General features: G+C 41.0%; 1 protein-coding gene across 1 annotated transcript in view; it reads right to left on the bottom strand.

Moving 5' to 3' along the window:
• Positions 1–393: 393 nt before the first annotated feature.
• Positions 394–21,044, bottom strand: part of LOC126184870 (glycylpeptide N-tetradecanoyltransferase 2) — an 88,539-nt gene continuing 67,888 nt past the window's right edge. The window contains exons 11-12 of the mRNA XM_049927488.1: positions 13,066–13,203; positions 394–5,417 (exon numbers count right to left, since the gene is read on the bottom strand). Of these exons, the coding sequence (XP_049783445.1) occupies positions 5,397–5,417; positions 13,066–13,203 (159 nt within the window). The 3' untranslated portion in view covers positions 394–5,396. The remainder of the gene's footprint in view (positions 5,418–13,065; positions 13,204–21,044) is intronic.

The following is a 21,044-nucleotide window of genomic DNA, read 5'->3' on the forward strand; positions in this document are numbered from 1 at the left end:
AAGCATTGCATAGTCTTTCTAAAGCCTTGGACACATTTTGCTGTTGGCAGACACTTGCATGAGCACTGTGTGTCGTTGCTGTATATGGCGCATTTCCAATTTAAGCTATTTTTTGTTTTTTCTCTCATTACGTTTTATTGTTGAAGGATTATTCTGCAGTAGCAGGATACAGTAATATCCTTTGTTAGAGTATCGGTTCTTACCAGTCAAAATTACTACAATTTAACAGAAAACTGAAACGATGAAAAATTCCTGGAATTCTAAAAAAATTCCCGGGTTTTCCCCGGATCTCCTGGGTGGTATACAATTATTATACAAACAAACACATTATCATGGTTCAGTTTTTAACTTCCAAGGTGAAACAACAGGTTCCATAAGTCAAGTGATGGACAATTTCTTTGGAATGTTTTAATATCAACAGAAAAACCCAATTTTGGTTAAGATGACAACTCTCTCAGTTCACTTTTTTATTCCAATGTACCTTACATTCAATTATTTAGTGTCTTTAGTAAATATACAGACCATACTGCTGTCCTCTATGCACACAATATGTACAAAAGCTGCATACAGAGTCCCGAACGAGGTATCACATTTAAAACAAACAACAACAATAACAACAAAAATTATGGCTGCACTTTTCATAGAAAAATTCAACTAACTTTATAGCAGAACTAGTATAGGTCACTTTGCTTATAATTTTGTATGACAAACAACGTATGGATATTGAATGATAACAGAGAGCAGATAATTTTGCACTGGATTCCACAGAGAAACCCTTCTAAGGCACGTATCTACCACAATGGCAAAAAGAGCATAGAAAATTTATAAATTCTCTGCATGCTGACTGATATGTTTCACACACAAAATTCATTAAATTTGCAAATGAAATGCTTAATATTTCCACATTATGATTTTACAACAAACACAAATGAAGGCACAAAAATTCACTCATTTGTTAACAGATACAATTGTGACTGGGTAACAGAAACACATTCATTGATTAATTACATGTTTTTGCATTTGAAGTCTCCTACTTCTACACTAAAAAAGGAAAAATGGGAAGGTAAACATGGAAATATTGCAAAGGGACCAGGTTCTTCAATAAGAAACCCATAAGTTACTCTGCACAACATCACAAGTAATGAAAAGACTCAGGTGAAGATAAAGTAATGTAGTAAAGTGTAAGAGACTATCTGCTGACACAGAGTAGCAGTCAAGAGATGCCAAAAGTCAGAAACACACGTGTTATGTGATTAATTAATTCTGAAGAAGAGAGAGGGACAAAGGGAACATCAAAGTTCAGTGCTCCATTGAAACAGAGGTGGTGAGACACTGAGCACTAGCTTACTTTGACAAGAATAAAGTGGGAAATGTTTCCATGATTTATGCCAATGAGCCATCCAAGCACTTGTCTTTAAGTATTTAATGGAATCACAGAAATCATATTTATTCATGTATCGCAAAATTATCTCACAATGATTGGATGGAGATTTGCAATATCACTTCTCTCCATTGTGTGTTCCTGTAGCTGACTAACATGCCATTTTGCTCCGTTTCCATGGCCAAAACTAAAGATTAAGGATCACTTATTTGAACACCACATTTTTCATAAATTATCACAAAAGTTCAATGCACAACTATACACAGGAACATTGCACGTTTTCAGCATCTGGATAGAGCTTTTACTACGAGTAAGTTATGCCCACATAGCAAGTAACTTTTCAACTGGATAATACAAATGTTATTAATCATTTCATTCTACACATTGATTATTATGCAAGTGTAGCAATAAAAAATATATTGCATACATCCGAAAGGTGCGAAAAGTTGATTGTATGTACAAAGCTGCATACAGAGTCCCGAACGAAGTGTCACATTTGAGAAAACACAACAAAAATTATGGGTGCACATTTTCGTAGAAAAATTCAATAAACTTTATAGCTGAACTAGTACTGTATAGGTCACTTCATTTATAATTTTGCATGATGAACACTGTATGGGTACTGAATGGTAACCAAGAGCAGGTAATTTTGCATTTGATTTCAGACAGAAACCCTCCTAAGGCACGTATCTACCACAATGGCAAAAAGAGCACACATAATTTATAAATTCTCAGCATGCTGATTTATGTTTCACATACAAAATTCATTAAATTTGCAAATGAAGTGCTTAATATTGCCACATTATGATTTCACAGATAAAAAAAAATGATGACACAAAAATTTACTTACTTGTAAACAGAGAAGATTGTGACTGGGTTAACAGAAATATGCTCATTAATGAATTACAAATTTTGCATCCAACATTTCCTATTTCAACATTAAAACAGGAAAAATGGGAAGGCAAATATGGAAAGGTTGCAGAGGTACCAGGTTCAATAAGAAATCCATATGTTACTCTGTACAATATCACAAGTTTGAAAATAAGCGGGTAAAGATAAAATATAGCACTGTGTAAAAGAGACTATCTGCTGATACAAACAACAGTCATAGGATGTCATATGCAATGCATGGCACAGAAGTCAGTAACACATCTATTATGTGATTGATTAATTCCGAGAAAGAGACGGAAGGAACATCAAAGTTCAGCGCCCCTTTGAAATTAAGGTAATAAGTCACTTGGCACTATCATCCTAGCACTAGCTCAGAACAGAAAAGGAAATTTTTCCATAATTTATGCAAATGAACCATATAAGCATTTGCGTTAAGTACTCAATGGAATCACAGAAACCCTACTTATTCACCTATCCTGAGATTATCTCTCAATGACTGGATGATTGGATGCAGATATGCACCCTGAGTTATCCCCAGTGTGTGTTCCTGTAGTAGACCAATGTGCCATCTTGCTCAGTTTCCATGGACAAAACTAGAGATTAGGAATCAATTATTTTAACACCACACTTTTCATAAAATATCACGAAAGCTGAATACACAACTATATACAGTAAAATTGTGTGTTTTCATTACTTGGATAGCACTTTTACTATGAGCAAATTATGCCCACATGGGAAGTTACTTTGCGACTGAACAATACAAGCATTGTTCATTATTTCACTCTACATACCAGTTAATTAATATGAACGTGTGGCAATAAAAACTGTCATGTACATCCAAAAAGTGTGAAAAAGTTGCTTATTAATAATGTTCACACAGCTGATATGTTGGTAGTTCAAAACTTTTCATAGGTATTTTAAAATTTTACTACATCATGGAAACTGTCATCAACTAAAGTCAGAAATTTCTACTAACAAAGCATCAGCAGAAAGTCTGAAACATAGAAATGAACTTGCTCAGTAATTAATGAGTAAAACTGGCCATATCCCCATGGTACAGGAGACATTTGAGACCATAAATGAATATTAACAATGGTTACTATTCGAGAAGTATAAGGTTTTTTGTAATATTTGGCTAACGTTTCATTTAGGAGTGCAACTGCATACAGGTACAAGATCGTGAATTCTAGAAGGCAAAGAATGTAACTCAAATTTTTAAAAAATGTTTGATTACTCTTCATTATTACTGAAATTTAAGGAATTTGTATGAAGTTCAGTTGCCTGAGGACTACACATAAGTGTAAAGTGCTACACAATTGTTGGTAAGTTTTGTTCTACCTACATAGCAACTCTGGGTAGAATATATGTTGATGTATTTGAGGAAGACGTATGAACTTCCCATGAAAAACTTTCAACAAATTCTGCACACATATGAAAGTTCGTATGAGAAAGACTTTCTTGCCTTCTATGTATAATAATGGCGAGAAGCAGGTACATTATGTCTAAAGGAAATGGGGTAGCCAATGTACACAAAAGGCAAGCACAATTCGAACAGACCAAAACATTATTGACCACAGAATGTTGAGGAACCACTCCAGTACTATACAACTTCTACCTCAAGCACAATTTTAATGTCATGAGTGAACCCATAAATATTACGGTGAATGTGGTAATGATAATGTAGCAACATGTAGCAACAACATGGAAAGTTTTATTCATACTGCACAAACTGAGATGTTGGATACTAATTTTTAATGTTGAAATAATTTGTTTTTCAAATCACTTTTCCATGTACTCTTACACTCAATACGAAACACACACCATCAAGATAAAACACGCAACTCTAGCTGGCCACTGTTCTATGAACAGTATATAAACTTTTAATTGATGTAAACGCATGCGCCCGCGCATGCTCTCACACACCCACACATACGTGGGCAATTGATTCAAAACTAACTTCTTAGAATTCCTGTTAGCTCTGCCACCATATTCTCTCTTTATGGCCAAAATTCTATCATCTTTATTTTTATGACACTGATTTTGATAGTCATTCAGATTTCATAATTAATGTTTATAATGAAATGTTAAGCCCTAGTTATAACAGTCAAAAATTTCTTGGAGATTTACAAACATTTATGCTTAATTTTTGATAATGCACAATTGACAAAACCTGAAACTCTTCATGTACATTTTAGCACCATACAAATGGTCAACTGTTAAAAGCTGAAAGTTCACTTAAAGAATGGTGATAAGTAAATAAGCTAATATTACTGAAGCAATCCAGAAACAATTTTCTGTATGAGAATGATAACGTTACAAGAAGTGATTGAGAAATCTGGAAAAGTGTAGCTAGATGAGCAAACTCAATTCACACATGAAACATTTAAGATATTTTATATAGTAACAAATAACAAGTAAATTATTTAACTATCTACCACACCCATTTCAACAATAATTTTGAAGTGTCAATAGCAAACAGGTCACACATTCCAAATTATCATATTTTGTATTGTATACCACATTAAAACCTGTGAATACAAAGCTTAGAATTCTTTACCCGTTACTACTAATGCAGTCAACAACTGGCTGGATTAATAATTACATTTCTGGAACTATACAATTCTCTTCACGACACTAAATCATTTCCACTCTATTGGTTTACAGCTTTCAAAAAATGAAAATCATTAGACAGACATGCTAAGCTCTCTGCAAAATACTGAAGTGCCACAGCTTAATAACAGTCTTAATAGCTAATATAGGACTTTTGTGGACTGCCATTTACTTTTTTTGTTCACAAATATGCACTAATGGCAGTGCATCAGAAGATTCATCACAGCTTACGCTATTTCACTCAGCTTATGCATAAAGCAATCACAATATAATGAAAGAATGAGTGATTTAATGAATATTGACCTTTGTACTCTATGCATGAAGAAACATAAATTAAAAATTATATGCCTGTATTGTCCTTTAAGTTATATCAGCAAATGACTCGAAAGACCAGAAAAATAGATATTTATCACCATTATAAAATTTCTTATGCCATAAGATAGACTTTTCAGACTCCTGGTAGCATGACTGCAGTCTGATCTGTCTCTGCCAAGCTGCTGATTGCACTTGTTAACTATTGTAACACTAAACCAATCTGCAAAAGACAAAAGGAAGAACACGTTACACAGCAGTGCACACTACATCACATGTAAGATACATCTGGTAGTAATCCCACACAACATATACTGAATTATATTAACTATGTAAACTAACATGAAGGACAAGAACAATACAATTTTCTATTGAAATTATGAAGAAGGAGGAAAGAATGAATAATAACATTAAAGAAAACAACTGGTGAAGCAATGCAAGTAAGACAGGGCCCCAAGATATCAATTTAGGCACTTGTGACTAAGTACGAGATATTTATTGGGAGAAACAGGAAAGACGGAATATGTTGATTGATGAACAGCTGAAACAGAGGTCCAAAACTAAAAATTAAATGGCCTTCACCATATTGCTTTGGCGGATAAAAAGCAGAACACAGTCGACAGCCCATGAGTCATTTGCTAAAACAGCCGATAAATCAGATGGCAAACCCCAGCGGGAACGTAAATGGCTAAGAAATAGGCATTCCATCTGGAAGTGGCGGACAGTTATTACTTGGGCGCAATGTGTAGAAAGTGTTGGGGGTTAACGCCACTTAGCAAATGAGGATGGTTAAAAAGGCAGTGACCGATACACATCCTAGTTAAAATGACCTACTCCTGGCGGGACGGCCTAGAGGAGGTCGTCCCAGCCACTGGGAGAGGCTTAATAAGCCGGAGCTTATTCCCGTGAAGGGATTCGCAGGCTGAGGTATGAGGACTGCAGCCTTGGCAGCAGCCTCGTTTCCTGGCAGACTGACATGACCAGGAACCCACAGAAACATCACACTGGCTCCACCAAGACTGAGCAAGTGACAGTTTTCTTGGACCTACTATACTAAGGGATGGGTGGAGTACAGTACACATAGACTTTGAAGGGTGTTGAGTGAGTCTGAGCATAGGACACACTGAATGTACTCCATGGCCCAATATGAGGTGAGGAGCTCGGCTGTAAATACTAAGCAGTGTGCCAGAAGCTAATATCGCAAGACACAGGTGCCAATGACAAAGGCATACCCCACCCCACAGTCAGTACGAGAGCCAACAGTTTATACAAATATACACTATTGGCCATTAAAATTGCTACACCAAGAAGAAATGCAGATGATAAACAGGTATTCATTGGACAAATATATTATACTAGAACTTACATGTGATTACATTTTCACGCAATTTGGGTGCATAGATCCTGAGAAATCAGTTCTCAGAACAACCACCTCTGGCAGTAATAATGGCCTTGATACACCTGGGCATTGAGTCAAACAGATCTTGCATGGAGTGTACAGGTACAGCTGCCAATGCAGCTTCAACACGATACCACAGTTCATCAAGAGTAGTGACTGCCGTATTGTGACGAGCCAGTTGCTCGGCCACCATTGACCAGACATTTTCAATTGGTAAGAGATCTGGAGAATGTGCTGGCCAGGGCAGCAGTCTAACATTTTCTGTACCCAGAAAAGGCCCATACAGGACCTGCAACATGCGGTCGTGCATTATCCTGCTGAAATGTTGGGTTACGCAGGGATCGAATGGAGGGTAGAGCCACGGGTCGTAACACATCTGAAATGTAACATCCACTGTTCAAAGTTCCGTCAATGCGAACAAGAGGTGACCGAGACGTGTAACCAATGGCACCCCATACCATCACGCCGGGTGATACTCCAGCAGGGCGATGACGAATACACGCTTCCAATGTGCGTTCACTGCGATGTCACCAAACACGGATGAGACCATCATGATGCTGTAAACAGAACCTGGATTCATCCGAAAAAATGACGTTTTGCCATTCGTGCACCCAGGTTCGTCGTTGAGTACACCATCGCAGGCGCTCCTGTCTGTGATGCAGGGTCAAGGGTAGCCACAGCCATGGTCTCCAAGCTCATAGTCCATGCTGCTGCAAACGTTGTCTAAGTGTTCATGCAGATGGTTGTTGTCTTTAAACGTCCCCATCTGTTGACTCAGGGATCGAGACATGGCTGCACGATCCGTTACAGCCATGCGGATAAGGTGCCTGTCATCTCGACTGCTAGTGATACGAGGCTGTTGGGATCCAGCAAGGCGTTCCGTATTACACTCCTGAACCCACCGATTCCATATTCTGCTAACAGTCATTGGATCTCGACCAACACGAGCAGCAGTGTCGCGATACGAAAACTGCAATCCGATAGGCTAGAATCCGACCTTTATTGAAGTCGGCAACATGATGATACGCATTTCTCTTCCTCACACGAGGCATCACAACAACGTTTCACCAGGATATGCTGGTCAACTGCTGTTTGCGTATGAGAAACCGGTTGGAAACTTTCATCATTTCAGCACGTTTTAGGTTTCGCCACCGGCGCCAACCTTGTGTGAATGATCTGAAAAGCTAATCATTTGCGTATCACAGCATCTTCTTCCTGTCGGTTAAATTTCGCGTCTGTAGCACGTCATCTTCGTGGTGTAGCAATTTTAATGGCCAGTAGTGTACTATCGCGGAGTTCAATGTAAAGATCGTGAAACTGAAGGTGATACACCGAGGCTGAAGTAGTGTCCTTAGGAAGTGAATGAAGGCCAACGTTAACATGGGTCACTTCACGAAGCCAAGGTGGTGAAGGTTTCACACCCACCGGGAAAGTTTTAGGTGGTGTAAAGTTAAGCCACCGTAGCAAGTGCTGCAAGCAGACTCCAAGAGGTAACAGAAGAGGGACGCGCCCCCTACTGACGATCAAAGGAATCATCAAAGAAGGAGGCATGGGATGGGTGGCCATGGATGGCAGACAAACGGCATGCATACCAGCTGAGGAGAAAATCATGGAGGTAGGACAGGAGTAGTTCAGCAGCTTTGGCATACAGACTCTCAAATGAGTTAGTGTAAAAGGCACCAGAGGCCAAACAGATGCCACGATGGTGGATAGTGTTGTGAGGCATAAGAGGGACGGACGTTCAGATGCATAAACAAAGCACCCGTAGTCTATTTTGAATGGACAAGGGACCACTGCAATCTGAGGGTGGTTCGATCTGCACCCAGGAAGTACCACTGACGACATGTAGGACATTGATGACATGTAGGAGACTGAGGGAACGTGTACAGCGGGCTGCCAGCTAAGACACATGGGAGGACCAAGAGCATTTCCTATAATGCATGAGCTCCAGGAATTTCGTAGTTTCAACAAACGGAAGGGCAACAGGCTCAAAATGTGAAGATGGTGTGAGAAACCACTTGCGTAACCAGAAATTAATACAGAGGGCTTTGTCACTGGAAAAGCGAAAGTCATTGTCGATGCTTCAGGAGTAAAGACGATCAAAGACACCGCTGAAGACACTGCTCAGTGAGACAGGTCCACGGAGAATTGCAACAGATGGCAAAGTGTCAACAAAAACGGAGCTGGAGAGGCCCAGCAGGAGACAGGCCATTACAGGGTTAGTGGCAACAGCAAAGAGGACGACGCACAGGATGGAACCCTGAGGCACACCGTTTTCCTGGATAAGGGTGTCCAACAAGGCAGAACCCACACACACCTTGAAAACTCAATCTTTTAAAAATGCCTGAAAGAAACAGGGCAGGCAACCACAGGAGCATCATGTGTAAAGAGTACGGAGGATACCCGTTCTCCAGCAGGTGTCGTAGGCCTTCTCCAAATCGAAAAACACGACCACAGTCTGGGATTTCTGCAGAAATGGGTGGACAAAGTGATGAGATGGTCAACTTCATAACACTACGCTCGAAATCCACACTGTGCATTCATCAGTAAATGGTGGGACTCAATCTACCATACCAGCCGGGCATGAATCATACGTTGCATCACCTCGCAAATGCAGCTGGCAAGAGAGATGGGGCAGTAGCTAGAAGGAATGTTTTTGTCCTTACCGGGCTTAGGTGTGAGTGCGATGGTAGCTTCACGTCAGCATCCAGGAAATGTGCCATCTGCTCAGATGTTGTTGTACATGTTAAGCAGAAAGTGCTTGCCTTCAGGAGAAAGGTGATGCAACATCTCAAAATGGTTGGTGGTGTGCACCGGTGAAATGGAGGACGACCGGGCTAAGGTACCACGTGATGACACCATCGAAGAGGATCTTCGAGTTGGCAAAGGAGAAGATCGTTTGCCTTTGGTAGATTTTTTCGAGCCTTTCCGGTTAGAGGAAGACTAGGGTGTTGTTTGGCTGGAGGGATGGAGAAAGTCTACATGGGAGTACTCCTCCTGTCCTTTCCAGCCTACTGGTTGTGAAGCTGGTGGCTTCGCCCCTTGAGGTGAGACTTTGAGGGTTTGTTGCACAGCTGGATGGGGGGATGGCAATGCTACCTTGACAATGGGTGGTTTCACAACCTCAGACCTGAATTTCAGGTCGCATGTCTGCATCGTCATGTCCTTCATGGAGCAAGGGTAACAAGAACAGAACTATAGGTGCCACACGGGAAAACACAGGGTTTGCGACTAGCCAGTAACTTGTGAGTGACTGGGTAAGGCACTTTTTCCTACACCCGGATCTCTTGGACAGCCCGCTCATCAAGATACATGGGACAATCCCGGGAGGAGGCGGCATGGGCACCATTGCAGTTGATACCGCGGGGAGAAGGAGACAGACTATCGCCCTCATGCACATACCTACCACAGGCTACACATTTGGCTGGGTGTCGACAAGATGTTCTAGTGTGATTGAAACAATAACACTGTTAGCAGTACATCGAGTTCGGAATGTACAGCTAGACTGTGAATTTCATAGCCCGCTTTGATCCTCGACGGCAGCACCACTCTATCAGGAAGGCGAGGAGGAATCTACATTTTTCATGACAAAGGATGGCAATTACACCCTGATCAGAGAGGTAAGATTGGATTTCAGCCTCAGTTAGACCATTGAGCAGCCTGGTGTAAATCACACCACGGGAAGAATTCGAAGTTCTATGGACCTCGACACGAACAAGGTAGCCGTGAAGAAGCGAGGCAGCAAGCAGGTGTTGTGCTTGAGAATCAGAAGTAGTCTCCAAAAGCAAAGTGCCATTCCTAAACATGAGCAGGATTTCACAGGGCCAGCAACTGCATCAACACCTTTCTGAATAATAAATGGATTGACCATGGTGAAGGGCTGACCATCTTCAGTATGCGAGACCACGAGGAACCATGGTGCAACAGGAAGGGTTTTTGAATCATTAGCCCCATTACGTTTACATTTTGTAGACATTGATTGGGAAGATGATTGACTCATTGCAAAAAAAAAAATCCCCCATGACTGCCAGCATCTCTGATGGCGTGCTCCCTCAAACTGAGGGCTCCCTTCACAAGGGGGTGCACCCGTCTTAGGTGATTGTTCACAACTCCTGTCACACTTCCTGAACACCTGACGGGGACCAATTGGCAATTTGGAAAGGTTGCAGCTCAGGCAATCACCCCTCCCTCGGCCTGGCCTGTACCAGGGGGTACGTGCGAACCCTACCTGTTGACCCGGGGCTGGGAATTACGCTTTACGCATTACCCCGTCATCTGTTACACGCCAGATGTGTGGGCTGGCCTTCAGGAGTGCACAGGGGAAAAAGAAGAAAAAGAGGAACCTCAAACGCTGAAATAGAGGAATGAGAGGAGAAAGGAAACAAAGAAAGGAAAAGGGAGCAAAAAACAAAGGTGAGACTGTTGTTACGTCAGTGACAGAAAATGCAGAACATTCCCAGTAACATCCCACACAGGTTCCCCAAGGGAGGGAAAAAAGAAGAGCAAGAGGATAGACATGCAACATGGAAGGTAAAAAATGCTGCAAAGGCTGGGGGCTTGTGGTAGCCAAGCATGAACCTGCCAAAGAGTGGCGAGCCCCCTGGTCAGGTCTACCAAGGGGTTGGGTTCCTTTAAACATGTATCTGAAGACCTTGGAATAACTGTGCAAGTGGTGTGAAGACGTGCAATGCACATGCACAGCTGTTATATCAGTAACAGCACCATTAGCAGTGTATAACAGCACTTTATTGTTCTACTCTGGAAAAGCTAACCTATATAGAGTTCAGTCTTCTTTCTCTGCAGAGATACTTTCTGGACTGTTTGCAAAGCATTCACAGTTGTGCTGAATAAGAACATATTTTCCTGCACACTGGTAGGATACTTACTGGGTTGATTATCCATCAGCTGGTATGTGATGTGAGAGTAAATAAATGCCTCAGATAAAAGAATAGCAGTGAACCAAGTTTGAATCTTAGTCCAACATCAATATGTCAATCTGTCACAAAAGTGGTGCAGGGAAATGGTCGGTTATTGCATAGACAGATCTTTCTCACAAAAATCAGTATCATCCAGAATTTGATGGTCTATGAAACTTCAGCAATACCACCTTTAACAAAGATTTGATCAACTTCACTGGCAGTTATGTCAATTTCAGCCATCATCTTGGTAAGTGTTGCATGGAATTCTCAATGTAGAGAAATTAACATTGGGCAGGTGAGAACTGTCCTTCCAGCACACCCATCCAGCCAGCATCCTTTCTTCTGCAGGTGCTATCCCTCCACTGCCGACTGAAGACTTATTCCATACTTTCCTGTTTCACACAGTGCTGCGCCACTGGGTACCACAGCATCCCACAAGGTTTCTTAATCTCGTGAAGCCCTGTCTTTAGGGTCTCCAGAGTCTCCAGTAAATTTTATGACTCCATTTAATATGTCTGAAGGCAAACAATACACAGCACAATGTTTCCAAAGCATTTATACCCAATTAAAAATTAAATGAAGGAAATTCCACAAAAATGTGAATATTCACATAGTAGATGGAAGAAAGGGCCATAAATGGCAGAACATAGAAGGTCAGTCTTTGCGTAAAAACTTCATACTGTGAGTGGCTGAAAATAATGAGCTGGCCTGGACAAGTGTATACAAAAATAAGTGAGGAAATCATCACATGAAAGGAGGAATAATATCAAACCACAACTGAGGTGTCATGACTGTATCTATAGCCACATGATATTTGCCCAATTTTTATATATTTCTCTACTGGTCAGTGCCAGTTCTGTACAGTAAGTGGTGGTCTGTTCTTACAGAAGTTTTTAGCCTTGTCCCCGGGATTTTCCACAATAACAGTTAACTTTACAGACAATCTGCAACTAAACACTTTTAATAAGTTAAATATAAGAATAAGTTACTCTTAAAATGAATACCTGTTCTTTTAACAGTTCTTAGAAGAGAAATGAGAGTTTGCTTGAAAAGTTTAGTTACATTAAAAATAAGCTCACAGATTATATAAAGAATAAACGCAAAAATATTTTCTCATTGTGTATATATACAGTCATGATTTACTAGAAAAAAGTTTGAATTATTTTGAGCAGAGGGTTTAAGTGGGAAAATGTACTCGATTGTATTTATTCAAAAGTCTACAACATAAACTATTATAACTAAAATGCTTCTGCTCTTTCTCAAGAATAAAAGTAGTTCTTAAAAACACCAAATTGTGTATGCACAAGAAAGATTTCTGTGTTGTTAACATACTTAGTGAAACAATCCCTGCGTCAAATTCTACTGGAAATTAAAATGCATCGTGAAACTTAATTCCCTCATATCAAATGCCTCTTTAAACTGATTTTTTTTTTTTTAATCTTGCACTATTTCTTCAATGAATACTGTATATCCAATTTCCTAAATTATGTGAACATTACAAAATAATTAACTAACCAAACCATGCCTATTAACCACATATTTTGAAATTATACCTTGTTTGGTTCCATTGGTGGACAGCGCCAATTGTACAAATAATATTGTAGGTTTCCATCCCCAATTCCAAACTTCAGAGCTTCCAGGAATTCCTTGTTTTCCATTAAATTTAGAGCATTGAAGACATCAAAACCTCCCTGGAAAAAAAAAAAAAAAAAAAAAAAAATTGTCCAATTTCATTAACAGACTTCCAATAAATTAGCAATCTGTAATATTTAATGTGCCTCATAGTTATAATGGGACTCAGTTGTTCACTTGGGTTTACACATTCCAAAATGTCTAAGGAATCTGCTAGTTCTTATACGGCCATAGCACAAAAAAATAGTGTAGACAGCAGCTGCACAATCTGTCAAACATAATAGTGCCATGAATAATTGCTCAATATATTTTACACCATAATACAGAACCTCACCACCCATGAAATCTTCACTGCTCAAACAAATACACTCCTGGAAATTGAAATAAGAACACCGTGAATTCATTGTCCCAGGAAGGGGAAACTTTATTGACACATTCCTGGGGTCAGATACATCACATGATCACACTGACAGAATCACAGGCACATAGACACAGGCAACAGAGCATGCACAATGTCGGCACTAGTACAGTGTATATCCACCTTTCGCAGCAATGCAGGCTGCTATTCTCCCATGGAGACTATCGTAGAGATGCTGGATGTAGTCCTGTGGAACGGCTTGCCATGCCATTTCCACCTGGTGCCTCAGTTGGACCAGCGTTCGGGCTGGACGTGCAGACCGCGTGAGACGACGCTTCATCCAGTCCCAAACATGCTCAATGGGGGACAGATCCGGAGATCTTGCTGGCCAGGGTAGTTGACTTACACCTTCTAGAGCACGTTGGGTGGCACGGGATACATGTGGACGTGCATTGTCCTGTTGGAACAGCAAGTTCCCTTGCCGGTCTAGGAATGGTAGAACGATGGGTTCGATGACGGTTTGGATGTACCGTGCACTATTCAGTGTCCCCTCGACGATCACCAGTGGTGTACGGCCAGTGTAGGAGATCGCTCCCCACACCATGATGCCGGGTGTTGGCCCTGTGTGCCTCGGTCGTATGCAGTCCTGATTGTGGCGCTCACCTGCACGGCGCCAAACACGCATACGACCATCATTGGCACCAAGGCAGAAGCGACTCTCATCGCTGAAGACGACACGTCTCCACTCGTCCCTCCATTCACGCCTGTCGCGACACCACTGGAGGCGGGCTGCACGATGTTGGGGCGTGAGCGGAAGACGGCCAACGGTGTGCGAGACCATAGCCCAGCTTCATGGAGACGGTTGCGAATGGTCCTCGCCGATACCCCAGGAGCAACAGTGCCCCTAATTTGCTGGGAAGTGGCGGTGCGGTCCCCTACGGCACTGCGTAGGATCCTACGGTCTTGGCGTGCATCCGTGCGTCGCTGCGGTCCGGTCCCAGGTCGACGGGCACGTGCACCTTCCGCCGACCACTGGCGACAACATCGATGTACTGTGGAGACCTCACGCCCCACGTGTTGAGCAATTTGGCGGTACGTCCACCCGGCCTCCCGCATGCCCACTATACGCCCTCGCTCAAAGTCCGTCAACTGCACATACGGTTCACGTCCACGCTGTCGCGGCATGCTACCAGTGTTAAAGACTGCGATGGAGCTCCGTATGCCACGGCAAACTGGCTGACACCGACGGCGGCGGTGCACAAATGCTGCGCAGCTAGCGCCATTCGACGGCCAACACCGCGGTTCCTGGTGTGTCCGCTGTGCCGTGCGTGTGATCATTGCTTGTACAGCCCTCCCGCAGTGTCCGGAGCAAGTATGGTGGGTCTGACACACCGGTGTCAATGTGTTCTTTTTTCCATTTCCAGGAGTGTATTTGTATCTGTGAGGCATTCATCTAAATCTACACTCCAAGTCACCTTATGGTGTGACAAAACTTGTTCCAAAAACCAGCATAATTTTTCTCTTTCATACATTGTAATTTTAAGTGGTTGCAGGATCAAGTTGACAGGAAAAGGTGAGAAAAGGTATGTAGCATCTAAGAACAACTACTCTCCTTTAGTTCTTTCCACATTTATGTCATCCTTTTCTCAGAGGCTATCTATTAACAAAGGGGGCATCAATTAATTTAAAATGTGTTTCTTGTGTTACTTACAAATACATGAACAGAGGTACGGCCTGTACTAGAGGTCTGACTTCATACGTGCAATGAACCCATTTACATTCCACCACCCAATGGGAGCTATCTTATCCATGTGGTCTTTTACTTTTTTTGCCTGTATCTTCTGACCAGGGTGGGGATGTTGTGACATAAAAGATTTGTTGAATGGACTTACTGGATCCCTTGGACAAATTTCAACGCCCCTAATGCTCAGTACTTCCACCTGCATCAGGCTAGTCCTGTGATCCGCTGAATTACAGACCCACATTACTGACGTCACTTTAAAGTAGGATTTTGGAACATACACTGTGTTCAAGCATTACAAATTGTCTTGAAGAAAACAATCTATTGACAATCAGTCAGCAAATGTTCAGATAATATCTTTCTTCTGAAACATAAATAGTTCTTAATTCATATGATGTAATAAGTTCTATCAACATGGGATGGTCTCAAAGTGACTCCATATTTCTAGATCTCCAGAAAGCTCTTGACACTGCTCCTCACAAGCAACTTCTAATCAAATTGCATCCCTATGAAGTATCTCAGTTGTGTCACTGGATTCACAATTTCCTATCACACAGTAATTCGTAGCAGTAGATGGAAAGCCATAATGTAAAACAGAACTGATATCTGGCGTATCTCAATGAAGCCATTACTAATCTAGATAAACGATTTACGGGACAACCTGAGGAGCACTCTCAGATTGCCAGCAACTGATGCTGTCATTTACTGTCTCTTCAAGTCATCAGAATAGGAAACCAAATAAAAAATAATTTAGGCAAGACATGTATAGTGCAAAAAATGGCAACTGACTACAAATAATGAGAAGCGTGAAGTGATCCATGCGATTACAAAAAGAATCCACCAAATTTTGGATACACGATGAATCACACAAATATAAAGGCTGTCAATTGAACTAAAATTTAAGAATTTCCATTATCTTAAATTGCAGCTAAACATAAAATAAAGGAAAGGCTACCACTAAGTCATAGCAGATTGATGCCTGGAGCACAGAAACACATACCAGTAAACAGCATTCACACTAACTTTAAGAGTACTACCTCTTTCCCTAGCAACAGTATGGGCATGCACGCACGCACAAGATGCAACTGATTTACTAAAGTGACTGCCTACACTGCAATTGTACGTCTTATTCTGGAGTATTGCTATGTGGTATGGAATCTACATCAAACAGGATTGGTGTAGACCATTTATAGAGTTCAAATAAGAGCAGCTCATTTTGTATTACTGTAAAGTACTGGAGAGTGTGTCGTGGATAGAATATGTGAGTTGGGCTGGTAACTGTTAAAATAAAGATGTTCCTTGTTGCAGTAGGATTCTTTCCACAAAATTTCAATCATCAACTTTTTCCTCTGAATACCAAAATATATTGCTGGCGAAAGTATTTTGTTGGTGTCAACCAACATAGGAAGAAATGTTCATTGTAAGAAAGTAATCAGACCTCACACAGGCAGATTTGTGTGTCCACTTTTCCTGCATGCTGTTCGAGAGTGCAATAGTAGAGAAATAGCTTTAAGGTGGTCCAGTGAACCCTCTTCCTGGCAAGTAATTGTGATTTGCAGAGTAGTCACATAGAAACACGCACCTTGGCTAACTGAAGGACTAAAACAGCTCAGGAATCTCAGAGACGCTGCATATCAAGCATACAAACAAGATTTTACTATCCTAGTTCTGCGAAGTTCTTCAGTCAGTTGCCCCATAGCTAAATATACATGATTTGACAACTACTGAATTACCACAATCAGAAATTCATTTAGTTGTGACTTTTATGGAATTATTGCAACTATTTCACTTGAGTTACCTATTTCTTTTCCCTTACAGAGTGACATCTGATTGCATTTTGAGAAATAATTTCAGTCTGTGAACACAATAGAAGCCTATAATGCTACTTCCACATTCAATGTAGCCAATATGTTTAATTTACGAAATAAACATTGTTATATGTACTTATATACTGATGGAATCACAGTTCACACATTAAAATTGCTTTTTGGTTCAAATGGCTCTGAGCACTATGGGACTTAACATCCGAGGTCATCAGTCCCCTAGAACTTAGAACTACTTAAACCTAACTAACCTAAGGACATCACACACATCCATGCACGAGGCAGGATTCGAACCTGCGACCGTTGCGGTCTCGTGGTTCCAGATTGAAGCGCCTAGAACCACTCGGCTACACCGGCCGGAAAATTGCTTTTTCTCAAGTTTCCTAAAAACTACTTTCCCTGGTTTTTTTCCCCCTGACCCTTTAACTGTTTTCCCTGAGCACTGGAAGCAGGGACTAGTTAAGCCACTACGTAAGTGGGATGGAGCCAAAGCACCCTCTGAATACCAACCTATTTGCATTCTTCCTGCACTGCCCAAGGCCTTGGACAGCTAGCAAACCACCTAACCACAAACAACCTACTGGACGAATACCAATTAGGTTTCCATAATCAATGCAGCACAATCTCTGCCTTAAGGGGGGACGTTGATGAAATTGACCAAAAATGTCAATTTTCGATTTATTTTTTATTTGTTAGTGTAACTCAAGGACAATAAGTTCCCAAAAGTGTCAATGTTGAAATCGCATCTGATGTGCCTGAAAATGAATTAAAAGTGTGACGCAGCCTCCCTGCCACGCCCACATTTTGAAGCAACACTGTAATACCAGCTCAGTGAACAATGATTCTGTGTATCACTTTCAACCAAACGTGTGCGGGATACATCTAGAAGGCTGTGATACATACTCTTCAGTTTTATAAATCATCTTTGGCCGATCCTGCACTTCTCAAAAAGTGTGTTCATGGCAAAATCCAAATGAGTCTCTAAATTCACTCATATGGAAACGATGCCTTAAAAACACATTTGCATCTGATACAGTTATCAAAATTGAAACTTATGGTGCAGTTATTGTATTTAATGATGGGAATGTTGAGAGGATGAAGGTATTAGAAAGAATGGGCTTCAAGATAGGAAATTTTACTCAAGACACCCTGAGAAAAATAGATTTACAGCACGTCTCTGCAGCTGAAAAGTTGAAGACCTGGTACAGGAAAGAAGACAGACAACAAGGAACCAGAAACGAAGCCCTGAAGGGAAAGATAACCTAGAGTACAAATGTGGTACCTTTTGAAGAAGTGACATAAGGGAAAAAAGTTACGTTTAACTTTAAATTGCGTTTCCTGAAAAGTTTGTTTTTTATGTAACTTTTCCTCGGATTCTACGAATGCTAGAATTATGAAATTTTGTACACACATTTCTGTAAATATAATAAACGTTGTCTCAAGAGCAAATTTTGAAATTCTGATTGAAAGCTGAGATATAGGGCAAAGTGCTTGGAATTTTGCATTAATTTAAAATTGTATTTGTGGAATTATAATTAAAAAATTATGAAAATTCTCCTATTCGACCTATTCCAAAAACCTCAAGAGAGAAGCTTAAACATATAAAGAGATGAAACAGAGAAATTTTTGTAGAAATCTCTTTAATACTTTCTGAGAAAAAGGAACATACATTATTTTTTGAAAATAAAACTTCAAATTTCATTAAAAAAAGTTGAATATATATAATCAAAGGATTTTATATGTAAATGTGTTACTTTCATTTAAAATGTGGTGCAAAATTTTGCCATATCTCAAAAATTGTGGATTTTGTTCATTTTTGAAATAGTGTGTGTTTTTCATCAACGTCCTCCCTTAATAAAGATAATAGATGATCTGAAGCTTGCAACAGATGTACAAGAGGCTACTATCATGTGTTTCTTAGATTTCAGCAAAGCTTATGACACTCTTGACTTCCACATTTTACTTGACCAACTTAACAGCCTAAGTTTCTTGTCAAGTTCAGTTCAATGTTTTCGCTCATACCTGATGTCTCACCAGCAGTGTGTCATGTCTGGCACCATAAAGTAGCAATGTATGCAAATAGTATCAGGTGTCCCACAGGGTTCAGTATTAGGTTCTATACCCTTAACTGTATGTCAATGTGACATTAATTTTGTCCTACTACAAATACTGTATGTACTCTTGTGGCCTCCAGTTGTATCTCCATGCGAAACCAATAAACCTGATGATAGTTATCAACAATCTCGATGACAATGTGTTTGCACTATCAAAATGGGCACAAGACATACGTTAAAGTTCAAACCAACCAAAACCCAAGCAGTACTGGTTAGCCATTCAAGGCTCATTAGCCCGAATTATTGGTAATACCTAAAATCTTTAACCCCAAATGAGACAAATATCAACCTCTCCTTCAACAAAGAATATCATAATAATACTTTGAATAAGAACCCATGTCTGGAAATGTCATGCAACAGTGCTACAGAGCATCAAAGTTATGATTCCAGTGCCTGTAAATGTATGTACAGGGTGTTTCGAAAATGACCGGTATATTTGAAACGGCAATAAAAACTAAACGAGCAGCGATAGAAATACACCGTTTGTTGCAATATGCTTGGGACAACAGTACATTTTCAGGCGGACAAACTTTCGAAATTACAGTAGTTACAATTTTCAACAACAGATGGCGCTGCAAGTGATGTGAAAGATATAGAAGACAACGCAGTCTGTGGGTGCGCCATTCTGTAAGTCGTCTTTCTGCTGTAAGCGTGTGCTGTTCACAACGTGCAAGTGTGCTGTAGACAACATGGTTTATTCCTTAGAACACAGGATTTTTCTGGTGTTGGAATTCCACCGCCTAGCACACAGTGTTGTTGCAACAAGACGAATTTTTCAACGGAGGTTTAATGTAACCAAAGGACCGAAAAGCGATACAATAAAGGATCTGTTTGAAAAATTTCAACGGACTGGGAACGTGACGGATGAACGTGCTGGAAAGGTAGGGCGACCGCGTATGGCAACCACAGAGGGCAACGCGCAGCTAGTGCAGCAGGTGATCCAACAGCGGCCTCGGGTTTCCGTTCGCCGTGTTGCAGCTTCGGTCCAAATGACGCCAACGTCCACGTATCGTCTCATGCGCCAGAGTTTACACCTCTATCCATACAAAATTCAAACGTGGCAACCCCTCAGTGCTGCTACCATTGCTGCACGAGAGACATTCGCTAATGATATAGTGCACAGGATTGATGACGGCGATATGCATGTGGGCAGCATTTGGTTTACTGACGAAGCTTATTTGTACCTGGACGGCTTCGTCAATAAACAGAACTGGCGCATATGGGGAACTGAAAAGCCCCATGTTGCAGTCCCATCGTCCCTGCATCCTCAAAAGGTACTGGTCTGGGCCGCCATTTCTTCCAAAGGAATCATTGACCCATTTTTCAGATCCGAAACGATTACTGCATCACGCTATCTGGACATTCTTCGTGAATTTGTGGCGGTACAAACTGCCTTAGACGACACTGCGAACACCTCGTGGTTTATGCAAGATGGTGCCCGGCCACATCGCACGGCCGACGTCTTTAATTTCCTGAATGAATATTTCGATGATCGTGTGATTGCTTTGGGCTATCCGAAACATACAGGAGGCGGCGTGGATTGGCCTCCCTATTCGCCAGACATGAACCCCTGTGACTTCTTTCTGTGGGGACACTTGAAAGACCAGGTGTACCGCCAGAATCCAGAAACAATTGAACAGCTGAAGCAGTACATCTCATCTGCATGTGAAGCCATTCCGCCAGACACGTTGTCAAAGGTTTCGGGTAATTTCATTCAGAGACTACGCCATATTATTGCTACGCATGGTGGATATGTGGAAAATATTGTACTATAGAGTTTCCCAGACCGCAGCGCCATCTGTTGTTGAAAATTGTAACTACTGTAATTTCGGAAGTTTGTCTGCCTGAAAATGTACTGTTGTCC

This window comes from Schistocerca cancellata, chromosome 4 (assembly GCF_023864275.1).
Source record: "Schistocerca cancellata isolate TAMUIC-IGC-003103 chromosome 4, iqSchCanc2.1, whole genome shotgun sequence".
NCBI lineage: Eukaryota > Metazoa > Arthropoda > Insecta > Orthoptera > Acrididae > Schistocerca > Schistocerca cancellata.